General features: G+C 34.2%; 1 protein-coding gene across 1 annotated transcript; it reads right to left on the bottom strand.

Annotated features, from left to right (window-relative positions):
- Positions 1–108: 108 nt before the first annotated feature.
- LOC143684765 (cysteine-rich secretory protein 2-like) lies at positions 109–20,199 on the bottom strand. The gene is made up of 8 exons (XM_077162045.1): positions 20,066–20,199; positions 10,685–10,755; positions 7,930–8,046; positions 7,104–7,191; positions 5,310–5,455; positions 4,821–4,915; positions 3,228–3,316; positions 109–1,542 (listed from the first exon to the last, which is right to left on the bottom strand). The coding sequence occupies exons 2-8, from the start codon at positions 10,751–10,753 to the stop codon at positions 1,415–1,417; spliced, it is 732 nt and encodes a 243-aa protein (XP_077018160.1). The 5' UTR covers positions 10,754–10,755; positions 20,066–20,199; the 3' UTR covers positions 109–1,414.
- Positions 20,200–23,184: the final 2,985 nt, after the last annotated feature.

The following is a 23,184-nucleotide window of genomic DNA, read 5'->3' on the forward strand; positions in this document are numbered from 1 at the left end:
AAATAAAACACTGAGCAATAGAACAGAGCAGTTGAAGTTTGGGGGAAAATGTCTGGGAGAAAATGATCAGATTATTTGAGAGAAAATTATGTAGTGTTATTAGCCAAGTTTAAAAGAGGTTTCTTTCTTTATTTTTTTTGAAGACTTTTTATTTTGGATTAGTTTTAGGTTTACAAAGAATTTTCAAAGATAATACAGAAAGTTCCTGTATACCCCTTCACCCAGTTTCAGTTTCCCATAATATTTTCATCTAACATTACTATGGTGCATTTTTCAATACTAATAAATCAACACTAGTATGAACAAAAATCCAGACTTGCTTCACATTTCCCTATATGTCCACTAATGGCTTTTTTCTATTCCAGGATCCTATCTAGGCACCATTTAGCATTGTTTCTCAGCAATGCTTTCATGATTTTGACAGTTTTAAGAAATACTCATCAGGGGTATTTGGTAAAAGTCATTCAATTTTTATTTTTCTGATGATCCATCTGATGATTAGACTTGGGTTAAGGGTTCTTGGAAAGAATACAACAGAGGGAATGCTCTTCCAATCATATCATATACTATCAGGAGGTACTTGAGTCTGCCTGACTTATCATTGGTGACATTTAACTTGATCACCTGGTTAAGGTATAGTTGCCAGGTTTCTCCACTGTAAAGTTACTATTGTTCCCTTTCCAAACTCCATTGCTTGGAACTGAGCATTAAGTCCATCCCAAACTTAAAGGGCAAAGAGACTAATTTCTGCCTTCTTGAGGGGAGAGCATTTACACATATTATTTGGAATTGTTCTTTAAGGAAGATTCATCTAAAGGAAGAAAGTTTTTAAAAGGAAGGTGTGGTCATGTTCTGCTGGAAAACCAAAGTAGATAAAGACTCAAACTTCTACACTGATTTTGGCAAAATGAAAATTAGGATTACTTGAGGAAGAACAATTTCAATTCAATTGTATGAGTAGGAGACAGATAAGTCGGAGGAAATTGAAAGGGAGACGTGGTTAAAAGACTGAGCATGTGCACTCTGTTTTCAAGATGTTTAAGTGTAAAGTAGAGCTAGGAAAAGAGAACTATAGCCCAGGGTTCACATGACAATGCTATTTTAGTCTGACAGAGTTGTACGTTTTGTTTTATCATGATTCTCGGATAAAATACAGAGTTCTAGTCACCTTTGTCATAACAGAACATAACTTTCTGAATCCTCGACTTGATTATACTCATTAAATCTAAAGCACCAAATTTAAATCAAAATCCAAAGTTATTATGATAGATTATGCTACTTTTTTGATCCAAGAAAGAAGAGTCATTGCTGTCTGGAATCAAATTTTCCCACAATTTCCCTGTTAGATTATGTCAAATCTAGGTAGATGATGTGCTCTTTCTTCACTTAGCCCTGCTCAATGTATAATGAGCATTTAATAAATTTTGTCTGGACAGTGGCAGGAAGCTTTGCAGTTTTCCTTGATCACTTCGTTATCACAGTCAGCTGATTCCATCAAATGTGCACAATTTCCAAAGTAATTATCATAGTCACATCTATTTGCTGGAATAAAAACAAGAGATTAGTTACCTTATTATCATTTTTTCTCCATAGTAGGAACACAATCAATAAATTCAATGAATTGAAAGGAGGGAATTGAGCAAACAATTTGGCATTATTACATTATGGTAGCCATTTCATATCTTGAGGGTCTCATAGAAGGTCTGTTAGTAAAACTCACTGAATAAACTATTATTTTTAAAATTTGAGTTTTTGAGATGTTTCTAAAATGAATTGACTTACTTTCCTCACTCAGAAAACACAGAAAAATGAATGTAATTGAGTCTCTAAAACTGCTTCTAAAAAGTAGTTACTAGCTACAGGTGGTTATTTAAACTAAAACAAATGAATTAAAATTAATAAAATTAAAGTGCAAGTTACTTAGTCACACTAGATAAATTCCAAATGTTCACTAGCTAATTCACTTCGGGACTACTTTGCATTATAGTATAAATACAGAATATTTCTATTATTGCAGAAAGTTATTTTCAACAGTGATGTTCTAGACTCTAAGGCCAATACATTTTCTTTCTGGATTAGGTGATCATTTTGAGAAGATGTGGATGAAAAATGTAAATAAGGGTGCAAATGTCCCTATGATTTTTACACATTTTCACTTGGATGTCCTCAGCCACCACAAACTCAACAAATCTCAATTAAATTCATAATTTACCTATTAGCCTGATGTTTCTTTGGTAACCCCTCCTCCTCCTTCTCAATTCACTCTATCTCAGCAAAATGGTACTTCCGTTCACCCAGTAATTCATGCCAGGAAGTAAAAATCAACCCATACTCCTGCCTCTCTTCCCTTTTTAATCAGCATTCAACAAAGCATAGGTAATGAAAACTGGCTATTATACTTCTTTCCTAGCTCTGAAATGTGTCTGTTTCTCTTCACCTGTTTTGCCAGGTAATGCAGTACTCTAGTACAGACTAGAGTCATTACTTTAGTTAGTACATACTTAGTCTCAAATAAGTAAAACTATCAAGTTTTACTATTACTAATCATAACAACATTGGGAATGGGATACTATATGGCATTTATGTTAGTCCATCTTTTTGCTAATGTATTCTGAGGGTTGTACGAAACAGCACCATATACAAATTCGGTTTTTACATTTAAAAATGTGCACAAAACTGCAGGCAGGCAAACGTGCAAGTGATTATTCAATAAAACTTGATTCTCATTACACTATGGAGAAAAATGAGGAATTTAGTATGATGAAATCATTAGTGTATAAGGAATTATAATGTTTAATGTGCCTGCCAGGATGGTGCCATATATTTTTGCATATAATTATGTTTGTACATATTTTCCTTTTAAAAAATATGACCTGTGTTATAATGGCACTAACTTTGATGAAAAGAAGCCTCATGTTTAATTATAAAAAATTATTTTTCCAGAAACATTTTCATATATGCCAATATGTAATTGCTTCAACATAGTGACACATGCTTATTGATGGTAGATGTTTATTTATATTATATCTGGTAACATGTTCTTCAATGACAATACATAGATAACGAATGGTATAAAATTTTTCCTCAAGCACACTGTTGATTTTTTTTGGAGGGGAGAGTACTTAACATAAAGGCATTGCTTTAGTTGGTTACTTTCAGCTTTCTTAATTCTTAAAAGAAAATCAGGTCATTTTAGTATAATAGTAAGCTAATTAATCCAAACTTACTGCATAGTCCATTGTCACAGTAACCAGGGCAACTGGCACAAGGTTCTCCAATATCGTAAGGAAAATTCTTTCTATGTTTATCATTACCACTGAAATCGAAAAAAAAAATCAAATATTTTTCACTGTTCTATTTAGTCTATACCTGATGGGTCATGCCAAATATATATGAATATTTATTCAATTATTTTAATTATGCCCCAAAACTGAAAAACTAACATCCTCAATATGTAATAGGATGACAAACCACAGTAAGTGAATCTATCACAAGTCAACTTGTGACGATAATTCCACAGGCTTCTAGATGGGAGTAATTTACCAAAAAGGAAATGTTACTGAGAAAAAAAAAATTGTTAACATCAATCTGTAAGATATATTGGTCTTACAGTGATTAGCTGTGAATTCATTGTTAGTAGCCCTTTATTTCATTTGAAAATATGTGGGAGTTCAAATTTTAAGAGGGACAAGGGTAAGAGAAGTAGTCTTAATCTCAGTCTTCCCGTACAGAATATATCTGTTTGTGTTGGAGCATTGGAAAAATTGTGAGGTAGATATAAAAGTGTTCTACAACTTCTTTCACCTCTACTTTCCCCCATTACTCACTCCAACTCTCACTTCAGATGCTGGGCTCAAGAAGCCCTCTCTAATAGCCAGGCGTTAGGTTGGTATGTATTCTCTCTCCCAGGACCTTTTAATTATCCTATTAAATCCCAGTAGCTGCTTTCAGAAAAGGTATTTGAAGTTTATAATTTTCAGTGTGATTGCCCATATCCTTTGGGATTTCTATACCCTAAAATAAATCTTGGAAGAAAGTTTGATTAGGGGGCGGAGACATCCTCTTACCACTAGTGGTGAGGAGTTTAAAACATTAAAAGAAACTAGAACTAGCAAATATATTGTGAATATATCTTCAATATGTCCATAGGACTTATTGTGGATCCTTCAAATATATTGCTCAAGGCTTTAAGGGTAGTTCATTTTGAAGTTTTTGTGGAAAATTCTGAGACACAAAGACTTGATGTGTTAACTTTACTTGGGCTATTTGAAATATACTAAGGATCTCTTGAAAAACCTTCAAGGCCCCCAATTTAATAATTTCTAATTGTAATAATATGAAGATTTTTAGATAAGCAGGAGTAGGAATACTTGAGCAAAAAGGGCTGGAATCACTACACTATGCCATCCCCATATGTTACCTCAGTCTTATGCCTGAAATAACCATCAAGCTTCCATGCTCAGGTACAAATGTAGCAGGAACTGATATTAGCAAATCTAAAAGAATTGCACACTACATACTATCATGGAGTAACCCTGAAGCTAGGGAAAGTTAATTGAGAGGAGATGAACAATGGGCATCAAAGAATGTAAGACAATTTTAGACAGAAGGAAAGAGAGCTTCTGGGTTTTATACATGGAACTGTGAAATGGGTATTCTTTTTGAGAAAGTAGGTGTGTCTCAACATTAGAAATCATCTCTGAAAATTTATTCCCTCCCTTTTCTGAAATATGCTTGTTATTCTAGTTTGTTCTGATGTGAACGTTTTTAAATATGAAATTGCTGATGATGTTATTATTGACATTGGACTATATACTTACGCAGGGCAATATTGGCAAACAAAGTAGTATTCCCACTCTTCATTAGGACAGTATGCAATTCCACATCCAACATAGTAAGATGAGTACCAAACAGCCTACATACCCATAAATGAAGATATAATAGTGCATTAGAGAAGAAGAAAAAATATAGAGAGCTTATTTAAATATAAAACTGAAAAGACTGTTATTGATGTAAGTCTGTTACCATATAGCTTACAGAAATAGTTTTATCATTGAATCTAAGTCAAGGGCTTTTAAAGTTTTTATGTATATCTGCTATTTATATATTAAAGGTACTTGAAAAAAATGCTTCTCAATCAAGAGTTTGCAGACTATTGACAAGTGACAGCTCATAGATGAAGAGCCAGCCAAATCCCATGACTATTCAATACCCACTCAGAATCTCTCCTCAAACGAAACCTTGGAATCCATAAAATTGGGAAAGATGTCAAGGCATTTGTAGCAGAGGAATTTATTTATTCTCTTTACCTGAGTATAATGTCCAATATGGTCACCGTGCTTATGTGGCCCTACACCATGGGTAAAGTCAAAGCTCTCATTAGCCCAATTTTGGATTGCTTCAGACCAGTAAATAGGTTCTTTTGACATATAGAGATTCTCCCCGCAGTGTAAACCTAAGGAGGAACAGATCATTCATAAAAGTCAATAAAACAAGTAGTGGAAAAAACAAAACAAAACAAAACAAAAAAACAACTGCGTAAACCTAGAGTGTCTGCCCTTCAAAAACAGTGCCCTTCATAGCTCTCTGTTCATTAATACATAAAAAGGCGCCCTCCATTTCTTATCAGTTATAAAGCTGTATAGAAATCAGTTGTGTTTAAAACATTGGCAGAGTAGGCTGGTCTCAAAATGGAAAAGGTGAGATGATCTGAAAGTCATTTTTCATTAACACTAGCTTTCCACTAGACTGGCAAAGATGCGTTTATTTATATGTCAAATTCCTCACATATCTATGTCTCTTGTGCTCTCAACTTTGTATATTAAGTTTAATGAAAGCAGTGAATTAATCTTGTACTTCCTCTTCTGCTCTCACCAGCCTCACCAAGATTTTTTATATATAAAAACTTAAATAAATGCTTATGGTTTTGTGTAAATTTTGTTACAAACCTTTACAGTCAATCTTGAACTTCAATTAAGAGGCAAAAGACACTAGGAGGGACAACATTTTCCAAAACTTGTAAGTTTTCCTTAATCTACAAATCAGAAGATCACAAGGCTAAAACTCAGGCAATTAGGCAAGAAGTGCCTTAGATTGTAGAAGCGTTTTCCTATTTTTTTCAAGTCCTGCAATTAATATTTACATGCATGTGGCTTGAAATGTAATGTCTACATTATGCTTAAAGAGAGTATAATTTACTATCAGATATCTCCTTTAATAGAGAAAGAATGAAACTAAGAATCTAACAGGAGACTGGGATCTTTGAGACTATTTGCTTCAATTGTATACCAAATCCATTCATCCCTCTTCAAAATTTCATATTAAATGTAGCATGAAAAATACAGATAGTAATTACAGTCCCACCTTTCGAACTGGAGCGTTATTTATTACTTTCAGTTTGTGTTTTCATATATGTATGTCATTTTTGATAAAGCATCTAATACTACATGTGTATGGTATTTTATTTCTCATTTTTTAATGTTTCTTGATGGTAGAGGTCATATCTTACATCTTATTTTTGAGGTTAATATAGTATTGCATCCATTGTAGGGATCTAATTCATAAGAAAGACTTGACCTATTATCACAAATTTAAATGAGTAAAAGAAGTGTTAAATTGGTTAAAAAACATGTTAAATATTTTAAATAAATTTCAGGAACAGTTTGACAATGAACATATTTTATGACTATAAAGAAGTCTTCATAACACAAAAAGTTTACATAATATACTGAAAGGGCACCATGGTATAAGTCAGGAAGCTTAAGTTCAAATTTCCTGTATATCATATACTTTGACAATCATTTTCTTCCCCCCAAAATATTTTCTAACCTTTAAAATAAGGAAAGGTTTGTAAATGATCTACTTTCTTTTAAATGGGTTGATGGGAACACATGTGATAGTGTATGAAACATTTTTTTGTAAAGTATAAAACACTCAGGAAGCATAAGGTGATATGGCTTAGACTTGTGTCAACATTTAGAGGTATTTGAACTTGAAAAAGAGTGCATAGTAAGAAATAGTCACAAAGTTTTCTAACATCATAGAATGGTTCCTTTTTATTTTACTTGCCCATTTATCCAACATATATTTATTAATTTACATACCAATGGTTCGCGTCTCTGGAGCACTGTGTTTAAAAGTGCACTCGTTTGCCCAACGTTGGGCATTTACTGCTGCATCACTGTTCCATTCCTAAGAGAAGGGAAGAAAAAGATGTATACTTAATGACTCAAACTACAAAGCAGTCTAAGCTTTATATTCAGACTGGAAGATTGATTTATAATATTATCAAATCTCTGTAGAAGCATCTTCTATGATCATAGTCAAAAATATTTTTTAGTGGGCTTTATCTTTTCCATAAATAAGCATAGATAATATGTCTACTCTAAGAAATAAAAAAAATCTAAGAGAGATAATGGTCTGGGTGTTTATTATAGCACAGCAGCCACAGCTAAGGAATTTTAGTAATGGTCCCATTGTGAATACTGACAAATGCATGGAGTCAATCTAATTATTTTACAAAATAGTAGTGAGCTTGCTTAGGTCATTTCAAGTTCCTTTTGTTTCATGCTGAATATGTTCAGAGGACCTGTGGCCTTTGGTAATGGGTGCAGGAAAATGGGCTGTTACTTGCCCTAAATGACATTGATTCTAAAGGGAAAGAGTTGTCTTCATTCTAAAGGAGATAGAGAACACAAAAACATAATAGTCTCTGTCTGGATGTCCAAAGACTTGGTTTTAATTCTGCCTTCACAATAAAAACTCCCTGGGACTTTGACAAATTATTTAACCATTTATAGGGTGAAATTGAGAATTACTGACCTGCACATATGAAAGCCCAAATAAAGTACCAAAATAGAGGCAGAACTTTATAAATCACAAAGCTCTAGCTACCTGCTCTTCCACTTTCCTTATATAGCTATCTCTTACCATCTTCAGCATGTTGCTGGCAGGTGGAGAAACACTTCTCCTTATTTCATTGTGCTTGTTTACAATCTCTGTTTGGACTGCAGGTATGGTGGTTGACAATTCAGAAAAAGTTGGATCCTTAAAGGGAAATAATATTAGAAATATTTTAAACATATTTGATAATTGTGCGTAATAGTCTAAGTCAATTCTGCCAGGAGGATAAATATTAAAAAGGGGTGTTATTCATTCTACCAATATCAGTTGTTAAGTGTTGTCTATGATTCTGAGCTGAAACAATGATTTTTAAATTGGAAAGAAATAGTTTGAAACTTGTGATTAGTTCTCTAACTTGATAACTAAATTAGAAACTCCTCTGAGACCACAAATGCCAATTTCTTCTTTCTAGAGAAGTTGTAATGTGATTTTTCCAGACATGTGAGTTTTAACATCTTATAAACACAAAAAAGTGAATGATAGGGATCATGAGACATTTGCATTCACATTCCATTAGGCTGCAGCAAGCAAGTGGTAAGGACGGTGTTATGTGATTCATCCTAGACTTTAAGAACTTCCATTGGATCATATCTGGTATTTAGAGAAAGAAAGCTTAGATCCAGTCCAGTACTGAATGTCTGGCATTCAATCCTGTAAGTAACACTCCTCTATGTATTATGCAGTTGATTCTGTGGGGGTCACTCAACAGATAGTTTACAGTAATTAAAAAAATACAAGGCAGTTGGAGGTAACAAAACCATTCAATTAATGGAAGATATCTGACTTTGTCCTTTAATCAGTAGAAATGTAACCTATAATGTTAAATTGGGTGATGATGTTTTGGTTTATCTTTTTTTGCATGAATGTGCACAGGTAGAGAAGTTCAGGAGAGTGGGGTGAGGGTGTATATGAACTTTTGGCATTGTGAGCAAATTTTTAACCTAAATCTAAAAATGATGTGATGTTATATGGGGAAGGGTAAATTTTTAGAAGTTATTGCTTAGGTCTAACCTAAGGGAAACCACCCCTTGTAGATTTTTCCTGGCAACTTAGGATGTTACACTCCACCCACTTCTGAGCTCACTAAGGCCCATATCTACTGCCAAAACCTGTTTAAAGTTGTTTTAATTCAAAACGTATAAAGCTGGTTACTGGGAAAGGGGAAATATTTCCTGTCTCTTGCCCATCTTGCTTTGTAGATAAAAATTCTACTGAGGAGGTACATTTATTTTTTTTATATGTACCAATAAATCTTTTATTAGGTGTCACCATATATGTAAAGCATTAAGAACAGAATGGATAAAATGGTTCCCACTCTTAAAAAATTGTATATCTGATAGGCAAATATGATATATATAAAAATACAATACTAAATGTTAAATTAAATGATAGGAGGAATCTAATAAAGATATAGAAGAAGGAGGGTCTGGTTTTTCTTGCCTGAGGTCAAGAAAGGCATGACAAAAGATAAATATAGATTGGAGAAGGTGTAGAAAACCACTGTGAGAAAAGAGGATGTAAGCTTCTGATCAGTACACATTTAGTGGTGCCAAAGGTCAAGTGAATTCTAACTTTTAACTAATTTTATAAATGAAGATTAGGAGATGGACATGACATAAAAAAAGGGGGTACTGTAAAAGGGTATGGAAGGGAATCTTTTTTCAGGAAAGAGGATGAGAGGAGAGCAAGCTACCTGAATAAATCTTAATTCAGTGATGAATTGATTGTCCTCAGATTGATAATTTGATTTGGTAACATAATGACTGTATTTTGAATGTCGAGTGAGGTTTGAACCTAGTGTCAAGACTTCTGTTGCCTAAGGGATCCTAACTGACCTGGTAAGCCCATGCATAGGACAGACAGCAACACCCCAAACTGTTCACATTCAGAGATTTCTGACCAGGAGATAAACACCTTATATGGCACCTATAGACCCCATCATTTAAGAGGATAGTTGATCCTATTCCTAGAATTATTAAAGCAAAGTAGCATATTAGAAATAATTAGAGAATTAGTATTCTCACACACAATTTTTAACAGTAATAAAAGAACTCACTAAAATCTTAAAATTTTTTCATTTAAAAAACAATATTTTAATTTTTGCACAATAATATGAAAATGTAACATGGTAATGTATGTGAACCAATTATGCCAACTTAAGAATTATTTAAATATAATTGTTGGGTATTGTTAACTTTATGTGGGGATCATAATGAAATGGACTAAATAAAGGCAATCAAGAAAAGATACTGAGGCAGGAGGAGTGCCATTAGCTTTTCAAAGACTTTATCAGTTTGTGCAATAGAAACTGCATGAATAAAATTTGTGCAGTTTCTATTGCATCAAATAAAATTTTAACTTTGAATGGCCTCATCAAAAAAGTAAAAAGAAACATTTGAAAGTTAATATTACTGATACATTTTATTTAACTGATATATACAAAATATTATTTTTCTTGCAATCTATAAAAATTGAGATATTTACAACCTTTTTTTGTATTGCGTCTTTGAAATAAAGTGTTTATTTTACATTTACAACACATCTCAATTCAGACAAACTGCATTTTCTATGTTTAATTGCCTCATGTGACTAGTGGATGCTATATTGGTCACACCTTTAGAGTTCCATTTAGATCATTCTGTCAAATACCTTGAGTGACAATGAATGCTTTGTGATGTATTTGGTACTCTAGGCTCTTTCACTCTCAAAGATGGATCTACTAGCTTGCCAACACTCAAAGTTGTCTAGATTGCTCTGAAGAGATTTTCAACCTTGACCATACCTCTCCATTAGCAGGGAAGGATGAAAACAGCACAGTAGCCAGGAGCAGAACCACTGGTAGTAATTTCATTGCTGGGAAAACAAAACAAAAGGGAGAAGTTCTGCATTGCAGTGTTTAGTACCTGAAGTTCTGAGTACTACGGAAAAATAATGTTATGATCTCAGTTATCCTAAACAAACTATTTGATGCCCAAATTCATTTGTAATGTAACAAGAGAATTGCCAATGGTGCCAGGCCTCAGAATTTTGCCTACAAGGAGGCAACAAAGAACAAATAGAAGAACTTGACTATGTTCCTTAATCCTATAAATACTAAGAACACATCCTACTTCTTCCTCCCAGTTCCACAGTTTTGTCAATATAACTACTACCTTCAGTTTCCAGGAATAGCTTCTTCACAATTGCCCATTCAGGAGCAGTAATGGCTCCCAACTGTTACTATTTCCAGAGTGCTACATTAGCCCTTGCTGTTTCCTTAATCCCAAACCACACTTTTATAAATATCCCCTTATTAAAATCTTCATATTAGTATTTAGCATGTGCCATTTCTTGGCTACTGGAACTCTGGCTGAGACACTTGTCACTCTTAGCACCCTAGGCAAATCTGCTAAGAAGAAAATGCTTTTCTTTCATCTTTTCACCCATGCTTCTCTTATAGTTTGGCACCAACTCCACCCAAATAACCAGTGCCTTCACTTGTTCATTACTCTAACCTTTTTCTTTATTGCCATACCTCAAATTCAAAAAAAGTCACATCCTTTCTCCTACAACCTGTCTGAATGCAAGTCTAAACTTAGAAGATAGTAATTTGATTCCTTGCTATTAGAGGTTACCAATCCCATTTGTATTAACACCCTTAAAATACTGCTATCCTTTGCCTCGCTAATTAAACCTGGAATCCTAAGGAAATAATCTATTGGAAAAGTTTTTGGCATAGAGCTTTCATCAAATTGTTATTCATAAAAATAAAAACATTACAAGTTAATTACCTGCCCATCAATATTGAGATTAAATGTCTAAATAAATTATAATATGTCCTCTTGTTGTAGGATATTAGACATGAAAATGCATTTATGGTTGTTTTGTAACAACAAGAAAAATCTAGACTTCAAAGTTAATAAAGCAGGACACTAAAGAATATATGGTTGATCCTTAACATTCTCCTACTTAATATTTGAGGATTAGGATTTTTTTTTTTAGTGTGTGACAAGACCCATGACATGTAGTAATTTGAAATCTTCAGCAGGCATAATTCTGCCTTCAAGCAAGTATGTGGGAGGAAGGGCTTTGGATATGGGGTTACCAGCTACCATCTAGCATCTTCATTTCTCAATGAAGGTTTGCTTTTGTCATGAATATACAACAATTCTATGAAGTAGGTATTTGAGCCAATATTGAGAGCAAATTATATTGCATCATGGTATTGATGACCTAAGGAGATCTTGGAATGCATATGTCATTAATTTTGCAGAGGTTAAAAATAAGATCTCACACTTCTCCCATAAAACTAATGATCAGACACAAATCCAGACAAAAACAAAAGAGACTAAACAGCAATACAAGAGATATGATTATCCTCATGTGATAAGATCTTCTTCTCTACATTTTCTATATTGATTCGATATTACTATAAATTAGAATAATTTATAAAGGGGTAAACCCTTATTAAAAGGAGATTATTAATTCTTGGTGAAGTGCTTCTGGCTTTGCAAAAGTTATTATTGTTTACTTTTTAGCAACCCTATGGAAATAATTTTTTAGGCATTATAATCCATGTAACAGAAGAAACAGAGGCATTAAGTAACCTCCAATAGTCTTATTGCTAGCTAATGCATAGTTAGACCGTGTTCTAGTTCGCTAGCTGCTGGAATGCAATATACCAGAAACGGAATGACTTTTAAAAAGGAGAATTTAATAAGTTGCTAGTTTACAGTTCTAAGGCCAAGAAAATGTCCCAATTGAAACAAGTCTATAGAAACGTCCAATCAAAGGCATCCATCCAGGGAAAGATACCCTGGTTCAAGAAGGCTGATGAAGTTCAGGGTTTCTCTCTCAAGTGAGAGGGCACATGGGGAACACAGTCAGGGCTTCTCTCTTGGCTGGAAGGGCACATGGTGAACACGGCATCATCTGCTAGCTTTCTCTCCTGGCTTCCTGTTTCATGAAGCTCCCTGGGAGGCATCTTCCTTCTTCATTTCCAAAGGTCATTGGCTGGTTCTTTCTGCTTCTCATGGCTATGTCATTCTTCTCTGCTCTTTCTGAATCTCTCTCATTCTCCAAAATGTTTCCTCTTTTATAGGACTTCAGAAACTAATCAAGACCCACCCAAATGGGTGGAGACATGCCTCTACCTAATCCAGTTTAACAACCACTCTTGATTAAATCACATATCCAGGGAGATGATCTAATTACAGTTTCAACCCTACAAAATACTGAATAGGTATTAGAAGAAACGGCTGCCTTTACAAAATGAGATTGGGATTAAAACATGGTTTTTCTTGGGTACATATATCATTTCAAACCAGCACAGACTGAATCAGTTTTCAGAACCTCAGTACCCATTTCCCTCCAGATGGCATTATACTCTTTTTTTTTTTTTGGAGGGGGAGGGGAAAGCATAGGTTTCCAGATAAAAATTAAAGCAGTTAATTAACTTTGTGCTTTGACAATTTAAAAACTTATATAAATTATTTTAGCAGCTGTCAAACCACTGTCAGATTACTTAGCAGATCATTTGTGAAAATTAAAAAAACCTAAAAACCTCATTCACAAGTAAATTAATCCTTTTCTACTCCCTTCAGTTATAAAACAGGACTCCTAAGATTTGGAGAATAATAATTCCTTAGAATATTCATTTGAGTTAAAGACATAGTTCATTATGGTGAGCCTTGTTTTATGAATCTCTATTGAAATAATGAGAAACTTAATTGGTTGAAGGACATTTCTGTGAAGGGATGAAATTGGGATAGGAATCTCAAAATTGATATCTTCGTATATGACTTCTATAAGGTTTAACATTTATACTGGTGTTTCTACAATGTTTTGGAAATTTACATACTTCCGTAACTTTCATGTAACTACTCTTGGCAATATGAAAATTTTAATTTTATTTATAGGGAAGTTTTGTGGAGGAACAGAGGAAGAGAATGGAAAGTAGGATGAAAATTTCTAAGAAGGGAAAAAGGAAAAGATGGAAAGAATATTTATACAAAAAGCAAACACAGGGGGGCGTGCGAGAGTAGTTCAGTGGCAGAAATCTCGCCTGCTGTGTGGGAGACCTGGTTTCATTCCCTGGCCCATGCACTTCCCCAACAAACAAATAAAAATAAACAAATGAAAAAGCCAAACCAAACAAAATAAATCAACAAATGGTGCTGCAGTAAGGGGATACTCATGGGGAAAAAGAAGGAAATGTGTCCACCACAATACAGTAGACAAAAATTAAAAAGCAAACACAAATTTTATGTAATGAAAATGCTGTTATCATATCTCCAAGATACCTGGCACCACAGTGAGAAAATCTATACTTGGTTACCTGGCGGTATGATAAAGGAAAAAGAACACTGTAAGTGTTAGCAATTTTATGCTTGTTTTTTGTTGGATTTTTTATTTTTTCAGCTCATCTCTAACTCACTATATAAAATTGAAAACCTTCTTAATTAGTTAAGTAAGAATATGGTGAGCATCCTGCTATATGGGATTTTTGTGAGGTTTGAGGTGACAACTGTTGTGAGAGTAGTTTGAATCCATCTATAACCACCATATTTTTGCAAGTCTAGAGATATTACTATTTTATAATCATTGGGATATTTTCTTCTGCAGCTCTTGGGTGGCTGTCAATAGAAATCTTCAGCTTTCACACACTTCAGGCATTGCACTCGATGAAAACAGCATCCTGGTCCAAGTTCATATTACTTAGCCATGGTAACCTCATCCAGTGGCTGATACACGTGGGGATATAAATGCTTGGCCACTTCCCTACAACAGTGAAATCTCTGAAACATCATCACAGCTTCACTTCAGGACTACTTGTTGAGTTAACTAAAGCTTCCACTGAGATTATATCACAACAAGCTTTCTACCTTTGTCTAACCTTGTGTGCCAGTTTGAAAGAATTATGCTCTCTAGAAAAGCCATGTTTTAATCTTGATCCATCTTGTGGAAGCAGCCATTTCTTTTAATCCCTATTTAGCACTTCAGGTTGGAAACTTAATTAGATTATCTCCGTGGAGATGTAACTAACCCAATTGTAGGTGGTAACTTCTGATTACATGGCTTCCATGAAGTTGTGATTCCACCCATTCCATGTGGGTCTTAACTAGTTTCCTGGAATCCTTTAAAAGAGGAGGCATTTTAAAGAGAGAGACAGAGCCCCTAGACAGCCATGAGAACCATCAGAGCCCATGCAGCCAGAGACCTTCGGAGATGAAGAAGAAAAACGCTCCCATAGGAGCTTCATGAAAGAAGAAGCTGGAGAGAAAGCTGGCAGATGTTGCCATGTTTGCCATGTGCCTGTCCAGTTGAGAAAGAAACCCTGAGCTTCATTAGCCTTTCTTAAGTGAAGGTAACCTCTTGTTGGTGCCTTAATTTGGACATTTTTATAGACTTGCTTTCATTGGGAAATTTCCATGGCCTTCGAACTGTAAATTTGCAACTTAATAAATTCCTCCTTTTTAAAAGCTGTTCTGATTTTGTGCTTTTCATCACATTCATCCTCCAAACTGGATTGTAGCCATATCCTTCAAAACACATTTCTGAATCCCTATCCCCAAGGAAACTCACAGGCTAATTCCAAGGAATACTGAACTTTTTCCAAACAGGAGCATCTAAGTCCAGAGTGCAAGCTTTTCATTATATTCAATTTATTAGATTGTGGTAAAGGATTTTTTTTCCTTTCAATTACTTCATATGTTTTTTTTTTTCCATTATTAGATTGTGAGTTTGGAAATGACAAATGGCCGTCTTCACATCCGTTATATATATGTACTTGGGTAATGATGGTTCAATCTGTACTTGCTCGTGGTGGAGCTGCAGAGCCTCCTAAGTCTCCAGGAGCCTCTTCTACCTAGCCTAGTCCTCTTGGGCACATGCATTGTTCTGGCATTGTCCTCAAATGAGCCTCCCAGAAAAGTTGAGAACAAAAAAAGAAAAATGGGTTGTTCCTTTTTTTGAAAGTTGAGGTCAATCAGGCTTTGATTTTTATTCAGCAGATGTTAACCAAATTTGCATACTTTATTGAGAACAATATATCCCTCCTTCCATGTGGTTTTCTGCTCTGCTTTCTCTGTTGCACCTTTTCAAAGCTATTAGTGTATTTATCCTAAGTATGATAGCAAAAGGACAATTCAGGAATGTCAAAGATTTACAATTTCAAGCATTGATGGTCTACTCTTAACAGATCTACAACAGGCAAATTGTATCTTTCTGAAGCATAAATGTGTGATACTATTAAACTGTAACATATTGCCCCTTTTCACCCTATTTTAGATCACCATTGTGTTTGAAATACTCACTTGAAAAATGAAAATAAATTATTCTCTCTAAAGACGATATCACTGTGTATCCAGCTATAAAAGACATATATTTACAAAAATATTAGAGACACACTTTGTCTTAACAGTTCATTTTGTGGAAATAAGGATTTGTAAGTTAAAACTAGTTGGCATATACTTCCGTGCTAGGAGAAGAACTCATCAGAGTGTCCATTTAAGATATGAGCTTCTAGGCTCTATTCCAACCAAGATGTCAAAACAGGTAACTTTCTTGCTACCATCCAAAATGAACTGTCACACAATGGTGGAAATAAGAGGAATTCCAGGAAAAAAAACTAAAAAGATAGTGAGAAAAGTTGAGGAGAAAAAAGTCACTCATGACTTCCAATACTTGTGAATAGAAGCGTTTGTGGGCATGGGAATGAGGCAAGGGTGAAAGGAAGAAGGATTTTCCATCCTGGGGCAGTGGGTAGTCTGAGGCTTGTAGTGACAGGAAAGCCTTTCATTTCCTCTTCTTATCTGAAGATAATCATGGCTTCCCTTTATTGCAAACTTTTGCAGCAACATAACAAACCACCTGTTCTGATGTCAGTTGTCAAAAAAATAGCATTAGAGAAAGATTAAAACCCTGCTGGTATGAAGAACTGATGAAAATAAAGACACAAAGACTATTCTACAGAATGATTACTATCGTACATTCCTTTCCAACGACAGTATTGTGTGATTATAACATAGGGTTATTATTTCCTCCCAATGCTGTTTCTTCCTAAATGTGTGACTAGACGAGTGGCAGTGAATGAAATGATTCTGGGATTGATTTTTAAAATGGGTAAAGGTAATAGCAAATAATACATAGGCCCATTTCATGAACAAAATGCAAAAATCCTAACAAAATATGAACTTACCAATTTCAAAAAAATATTAAAAATATCATGATCCAGGGGGTGCGAGGTTAGTTCAGTGGTAGAATTTTTGCCTGCCATACGGGAGACCTGGGTTCGATTCCCGGCCCATGCACTTCCCAAAAAACAAACCAACAAGCAAAACAAATGGAAAACCAAACCAAACCAAAAATTTAACAAGGGATACTACAATAAGGGGATACTCACGTGGAAACGAATGAGATGTGACCCCTGACATACAGCATACAAAAAATATATATATCATGATCCAGTGAATTTCATATCAGGAATGTAATGATTATTCAAAGTGAGAAAATTTATTAGTGAAGTTACCACATTAACAAAGAAAAATCTTGTGGGAAAAAATGTTATTAAATTCAATTTCTACATACCACCACCACCACCACAACAACAAATAGAGGAAAACAGAGGAGGACATCATTAATTTGGTAGCAGTCATATATTAAATATCTATAGAAAATATTATAGTTATTGGAGGCACTGGAGCTACAGTCTCTTAAATATTGGGACCAGGACAAAAAAGACCACTAACACTGCTACCATTTAGCATAGCACCCCGGGGGTGAGGATGATATCATGTCATGCTAAATGCCACGAGAAAAGAATAAAATATCTAACATTTTCAGGCTTTATAAGGGAAAAGGTTATGTGTGCTATTTTCAGATGATACAATCACCTGTCTAGAGAATACACTATAATCAAATTTGCTAGATATTAGGCCAACCTACAGAAATACAATTTCTCTTTATCGGCAACACTCAAGATTTAAAGATTTTTAAAAGACCATTCATAGTATTAACAACAATATCACCTCTTAAGTGGCATGTGCTAATATAATAAAAATATCAATCCTAGTTAAGTTAATCTGTAAATCCTTTTAATTCCAATAAAAAAATTTGGTGGTCCATGATTAAATAAGTAAACTTTTAAAAAGAAGTCCTAACCTGGAATATATTTCCATATTAGTTATTTAGAGGTACTGCAAACCTGTGCCCACGAAAGCTTGATAATATTTTCAGAATAGACAGATGGACCAATAGAATATTAATAGATCAAACGAGTGACATAAAACATTGTTGGAGAACAGACAAATAATTTAACATGCAGTATTGGGAAAACTGGCTCAATATATGGGAAAAAATAAAATGAGATCTTTTAAAAGAGTACCTAAATTGTGTAAAGGTTATTTAGTTTGTTAGTTTATATTAGTGAGACCAAACAATATTTGCGATTTCATTTCTGGCTTATTTCACTCAACATAATGTCCTCAAGTTTCATTAACCTAGCTGCATGCCTCACAACTTCATTCTTTATGTATACACCAACAGTTTGCCCTTGTTTTCCTCAGTTACCCTTAGGCCACCTCCATCCATTGGCAATCGTGGACAACAGTGTGCAAATGACCATTCATGTCCCTGCTCTCAGTTCTTGCAAGTATATGCCTAATAATGGGGTTGCAGGATCATACGGCAACTCTCTACTTAGCCTTCTGCTCTCCAGAGGGGCTGTACCATTCTACTTTCCTGCCAAAAATGAATAAGTATCTTTCTTCACATCTTCTCCAGCACTTGTATCCTTCTGTTGATTATTTTTTTATTTTTTTGCATGGGCAGTCTCTGGAAATCAAACACGGGTCTCTAGCATGGCAGGTGAGAATTCTGCCACTGAGCATCATTGCCTGCCCTCTGTTGATTTTTTAGTTTTCTCATACCATACAATCCATCCTAAGTGTACAATCAGTGGCTCCTGGTATAATTACATACTTATGCATTTACTACTACAATTCATATAGGAATATTTCCCTTTCTCCCACAAAGAAAGAAGGGGAAAAAAAAGAAAGCCAAAACAAAAAAGGAGAAACAGCAACATCATAACAAATCCCGTCATGTACCTTATATATACCCCCTCTTATTGGCATTTAGCTTTGGTATATTGCCTTTGTTACAATTAATGAAAGAAATTACAATGTTTTGTTGACTAGAGACACTAGTTTGCATTAATTGTATTTTTTCCATACACCATCCTATTTTTAATACCTTGCAATGGTGAATATTCATTTGTTCTCCCTCATGTAAAAATTGTGTTATTCTTGTACATTTAATCGCTGTCATTATTCCTTCTAGGTTTTGCTAAGTTTTACAGTCCTAATTTTATCTTCTGTCTTCCCTTCTGGTATCGTACATATTCCTTGCCTTTCTCTTTCAACCATACTCACATTCAGCTTTGTTCATTATGCTTACAATATTGTGCTACTATCACACAATATTGTGTTATCCATTTCTGCAGAATCACTTCTTAATTGCCAAAAAATATAAAATTCTGTGTGGCGTTAGCTTCCTTAGATAAAATATACTTGAGATACATAAGTGCTTATATAAACTTGGCTGGGTAGATTGACTTTTAATTGGAGAACTAAAAGTAAAGCCTTTTTTTCTTTTAGATTTGAATGCATTTCATGGTGGGGAGGATCATTACATTTTATGCTGCTGTTCTTTAATAATAATAGTTTTTTATCCAAAATAAGGTTATAACTTAGTTTTGACCACTTGAAAAATATTAGCAATAGCTTATCATTCTTGTTTTAATACTTATACTTAGGCATAACCTTATGTGTTACTATTAGTAAAACTCAGTAAATTGAAAATATACAGATAGGTATAGCCTCAGTTTTTCATTTCTCTATTAAAGGTAGTTCTAATATAATTATTTTAAAAAACCACAAGTGAGGGAATTAATTATATCACTTATTTAAAATGAAAGATAAAAATTCATTTAAAGATCAGTTGGATAATGTTGCTTTTGGAGGGCTGCAAGTTTACCTTCTTAACTTAAAACCAGTAAATTTAATTTAAGATTATTAATCTCAATAATGAAGTATCAAAACAATTTTGAAAATTACAGATAAATTTAAATATAAAAGTTAACCATTGACAAGATTGAAAAGTATTGGCATATTAAATTGTTCACCTTCTGTATAGAGGATTTATCACCGTCAGGTCTCAGATCAGGATGAAGCGTATGCTTTGTCTGTAGGGAGAAGGCATGTGGAGAGATAGTTAGAACCCAATATATATTACTTCTATTTCCTGCTTTGACAAATTGTAATTGTCCAAGTAAATCTAAGTCAACAGGCTCTGAAACAGGATTTCTTATACCAATAATCTCAAATTTCATTGTTGGTTGCCTAACCCAGATTTTGACATTATTTGATGATACCCAAATGTCTTTCAAAATAAACTACTGTATCAAATGTAGCTATTGTCGATTTTATCTTTGGAGGACATATACTGTTACAATTTTCCACATTTATTTATTGATACTAAGTCAATTCTTTTTCTCTTTACAGTAGAGGCTTATTTTTTATTTTATTTTTAATATTTTATTTTATTTTTATTTCAATGGACCCAATTTTAAAATTATTTATTATTAGAGAAGTAGATTTACAAAACAATCATTCATAAAACACAGGAACATTTTTTCCTTTTTATTGTAAACAAAAAACATACAAACATTCTTGACATGGTTACTGCCAGTCACTCACAATATCATCACATAGCTGTGTATTCATCACCATGATCATCTTTTTGAACATTTGAATCCCTCCAGCAAAAGAAAGAAAAAACTCATACATGCCATACTCTTACCCCTCCCTCTAATTGACCACTAATATTTCAATCTACTCGATTAGTTTAACCTTTGTTCCCCCTATTATTTGTTTATTTCTTATCCGTATTTTTTACTCATCTTTCCATACCATAGATAAAAGGAGCATCAGACACACGGTTTTCACAATCACACAGTCACATTACAAAAGCTATATCATTATACAATCATCTTCAAGAATCAAGGCTACTGGAACACAGCTCTACAGTTTCAGGTACTCCCCTCTAGCCACTCCAATACACCATAAACTAAAAAGGGATATCTATACAATGCACAGGAGCAAGCTCCAGGATAATCTCTCAACTCTGAAATCTTTGAGCCACTGATGCTTCATTTAGTCTCATTTCTCTCCTTTCCCTTTTGGTCGAGAAGGTTTTCTCAATCCCTGTGGCCAAGTCCCAGCTCATTCTAGGATTCCTGTCTAACATTGTCAGGGAGGTTTACACCCCTGGGAGTCCCATGTAGAGGCAGGGAGGGCAGTGAGCTTGCCCGCCATTTCAGCTGAGAGAGAGTCCACATCTGAGCAACAAAAGAGGCTCTCTTGGGGGTGACTCTTAGGCCTAAATTTTAAGTAGACTTGACCTATCCTTTGCAGGGTTAAGTTTCATATGAACGAACCACAAGACTGGGGGCTCAGCCTATAGCTTTGGTTGTCCACACTGCTTGTGAGAATATCAAGAATTCAACTTGGGGAAGTTGAATTTCTCCCCGTTCTCATCATTCTCTGAAGGGGGCTTTGCAAATACTTTTCCACTCACTGATCGAATCACTCTGGGATTTATCAGGATATCACTCTGGGCAAACCAACAAAATCTCATGTCCTACCTGAGATTCCAAGTACTTATGGTGTTCAATTAAACTGACCATACAAGTTAAATTAGGAAATGCACTAGTCAAAATATAAATTTTGTATCAAATAAACATTTCTTGCTTTAGTCTCACACAGAAGTTGAAGTTTTAAAATACAAATGACCATCTATTTTCAACACCCTACAATATTGATATTCTTTTGTTGTTCTTCATGCAAAAACATTTTTAATTTGTATATTTAATCGCTATCATTGTACACTCTAGGCATTCCTAGATTATACCATCTTAGTCTTATTGTCTATCTTTCCTTCTGAAAACACAGGTAAATTTTTAATGTTACTAATTTTTTCTCATCACACCATTACAATTTTCAATATTACTTCTTTAAGTAAAGCTAAGCTTTTTACTTTCATGAACTCTAGAGACTAAAATGTTTTCTTATACATATCTAAAATATTCAGAGCCTTGTTGACTCAGATTTACCTTCACAATCTGTTGTACATTACTGCTCTGATCTGAATAAAAGATAATTTAATATTTTATCTTTGTAATTGTAAGACCACAATGTCTTTCAGAACATAATGTCAAAAGTGATAACATTAACTGTTTTATGTTTTGGTTTTATTAAACTCAAGAAAACATTGATCTATACCTTCAATTACCAACATTTGTTACGCTTCATCTATGAAAGGTTTCAATCATTCCAGACTAGTTTCCGTATCTCAAAAATGAAGGGATTAGACTAAGATTTCAGGTCATCTCTACCATTAAAATACAATGGTTTTAAACATGACTTTTTATAAATGAAGAAGTATAAACAAATATATCACAAATAGCACATAGGGAGTGCTAGCAGACATTTCTGGGTGCTCATGTTAGCATATAGATTATACAATGTGGTGGGCAATACAATAACTTCTTTAATTCATTTTCACATTTATGCTTAAGTTTTTCTGATTTATATGGCAAAAAAGCAACAAGAAGAGACCAGTGCCTACTCAATAGACATATTGTATAATTATAGTTAATCAACAAGTTAAATAAATATTGTGCAAATGTTCTTTAAAGGATATTGTAGAACTCTATATAGATTTCACCATAAAATGAAAAACAAACAAAAAATGCAGTTGTGAATCCAACTGTATTCACACAGTGTTTGCTTTCTTTCTGATTCTGTGCAGCAATCATTCTTAATCAGTTTCCGAGTCCAATACTATTCAAAAAGGGAGGAAAAAGAAAGATTTTTTTCTAAAAGGCAAGCTTCTTTAACAAATCAAAAATCAAGGGAAAAATTAATGCTGGCTTTGCACATAATACAAAATTGGCTGGGCTGTAATAAGGAACCAATAGAAGCTGTTATCTACCTGTTTTATCCCCAGTGGCTCACTTGGCTCAACAAAGTAGACAAAGCTGCACACATTGGCAGCCTGACTGCTGAGTAAACCCAAACTAGACATGGGCAGTCTTGTTTCGTATGGAAAAATGCACACAGACTGGCCAAAAACTATGGGAAATATCAGGCTTTATGAAATGTCTGCTCTAAATGTTCATTTCCAAAGCTAACTCATCTTCCCACAACAGTAGAAAGCCAACTAACCTAGCTAGTTACTTCA

The sequence above is a fragment of the Tamandua tetradactyla genome, chromosome 5 (assembly GCF_023851605.1).
Source record: "Tamandua tetradactyla isolate mTamTet1 chromosome 5, mTamTet1.pri, whole genome shotgun sequence".
Lineage (NCBI taxonomy): Eukaryota > Metazoa > Chordata > Mammalia > Pilosa > Myrmecophagidae > Tamandua > Tamandua tetradactyla.

What these genes read in the sequence shown, in the direction of transcription:
- LOC143684765 (XM_077162045.1), bottom strand. Translation starts at nt 10,753, where the DNA reads ATGAAATTACTACCAGTGGTTCTGCTCCTGGCTACTGTGCTGTTTTCA. An exon ending in CCAGCAACATGCTGAAGATG is followed by an intron (nt 7,192 to 7,929) that starts GTAAGAGATAGC and finishes CCCTTCTCTTAG; the next exon opens with GAATGGAACAGTGATGCAGC. An exon ending in ATATTGGACATTATACTCAG is followed by an intron (nt 4,916 to 5,309) that starts GTAAAGAGAATA and finishes ATGGGTATGTAG; the next exon opens with GCTGTTTGGTACTCATCTTA.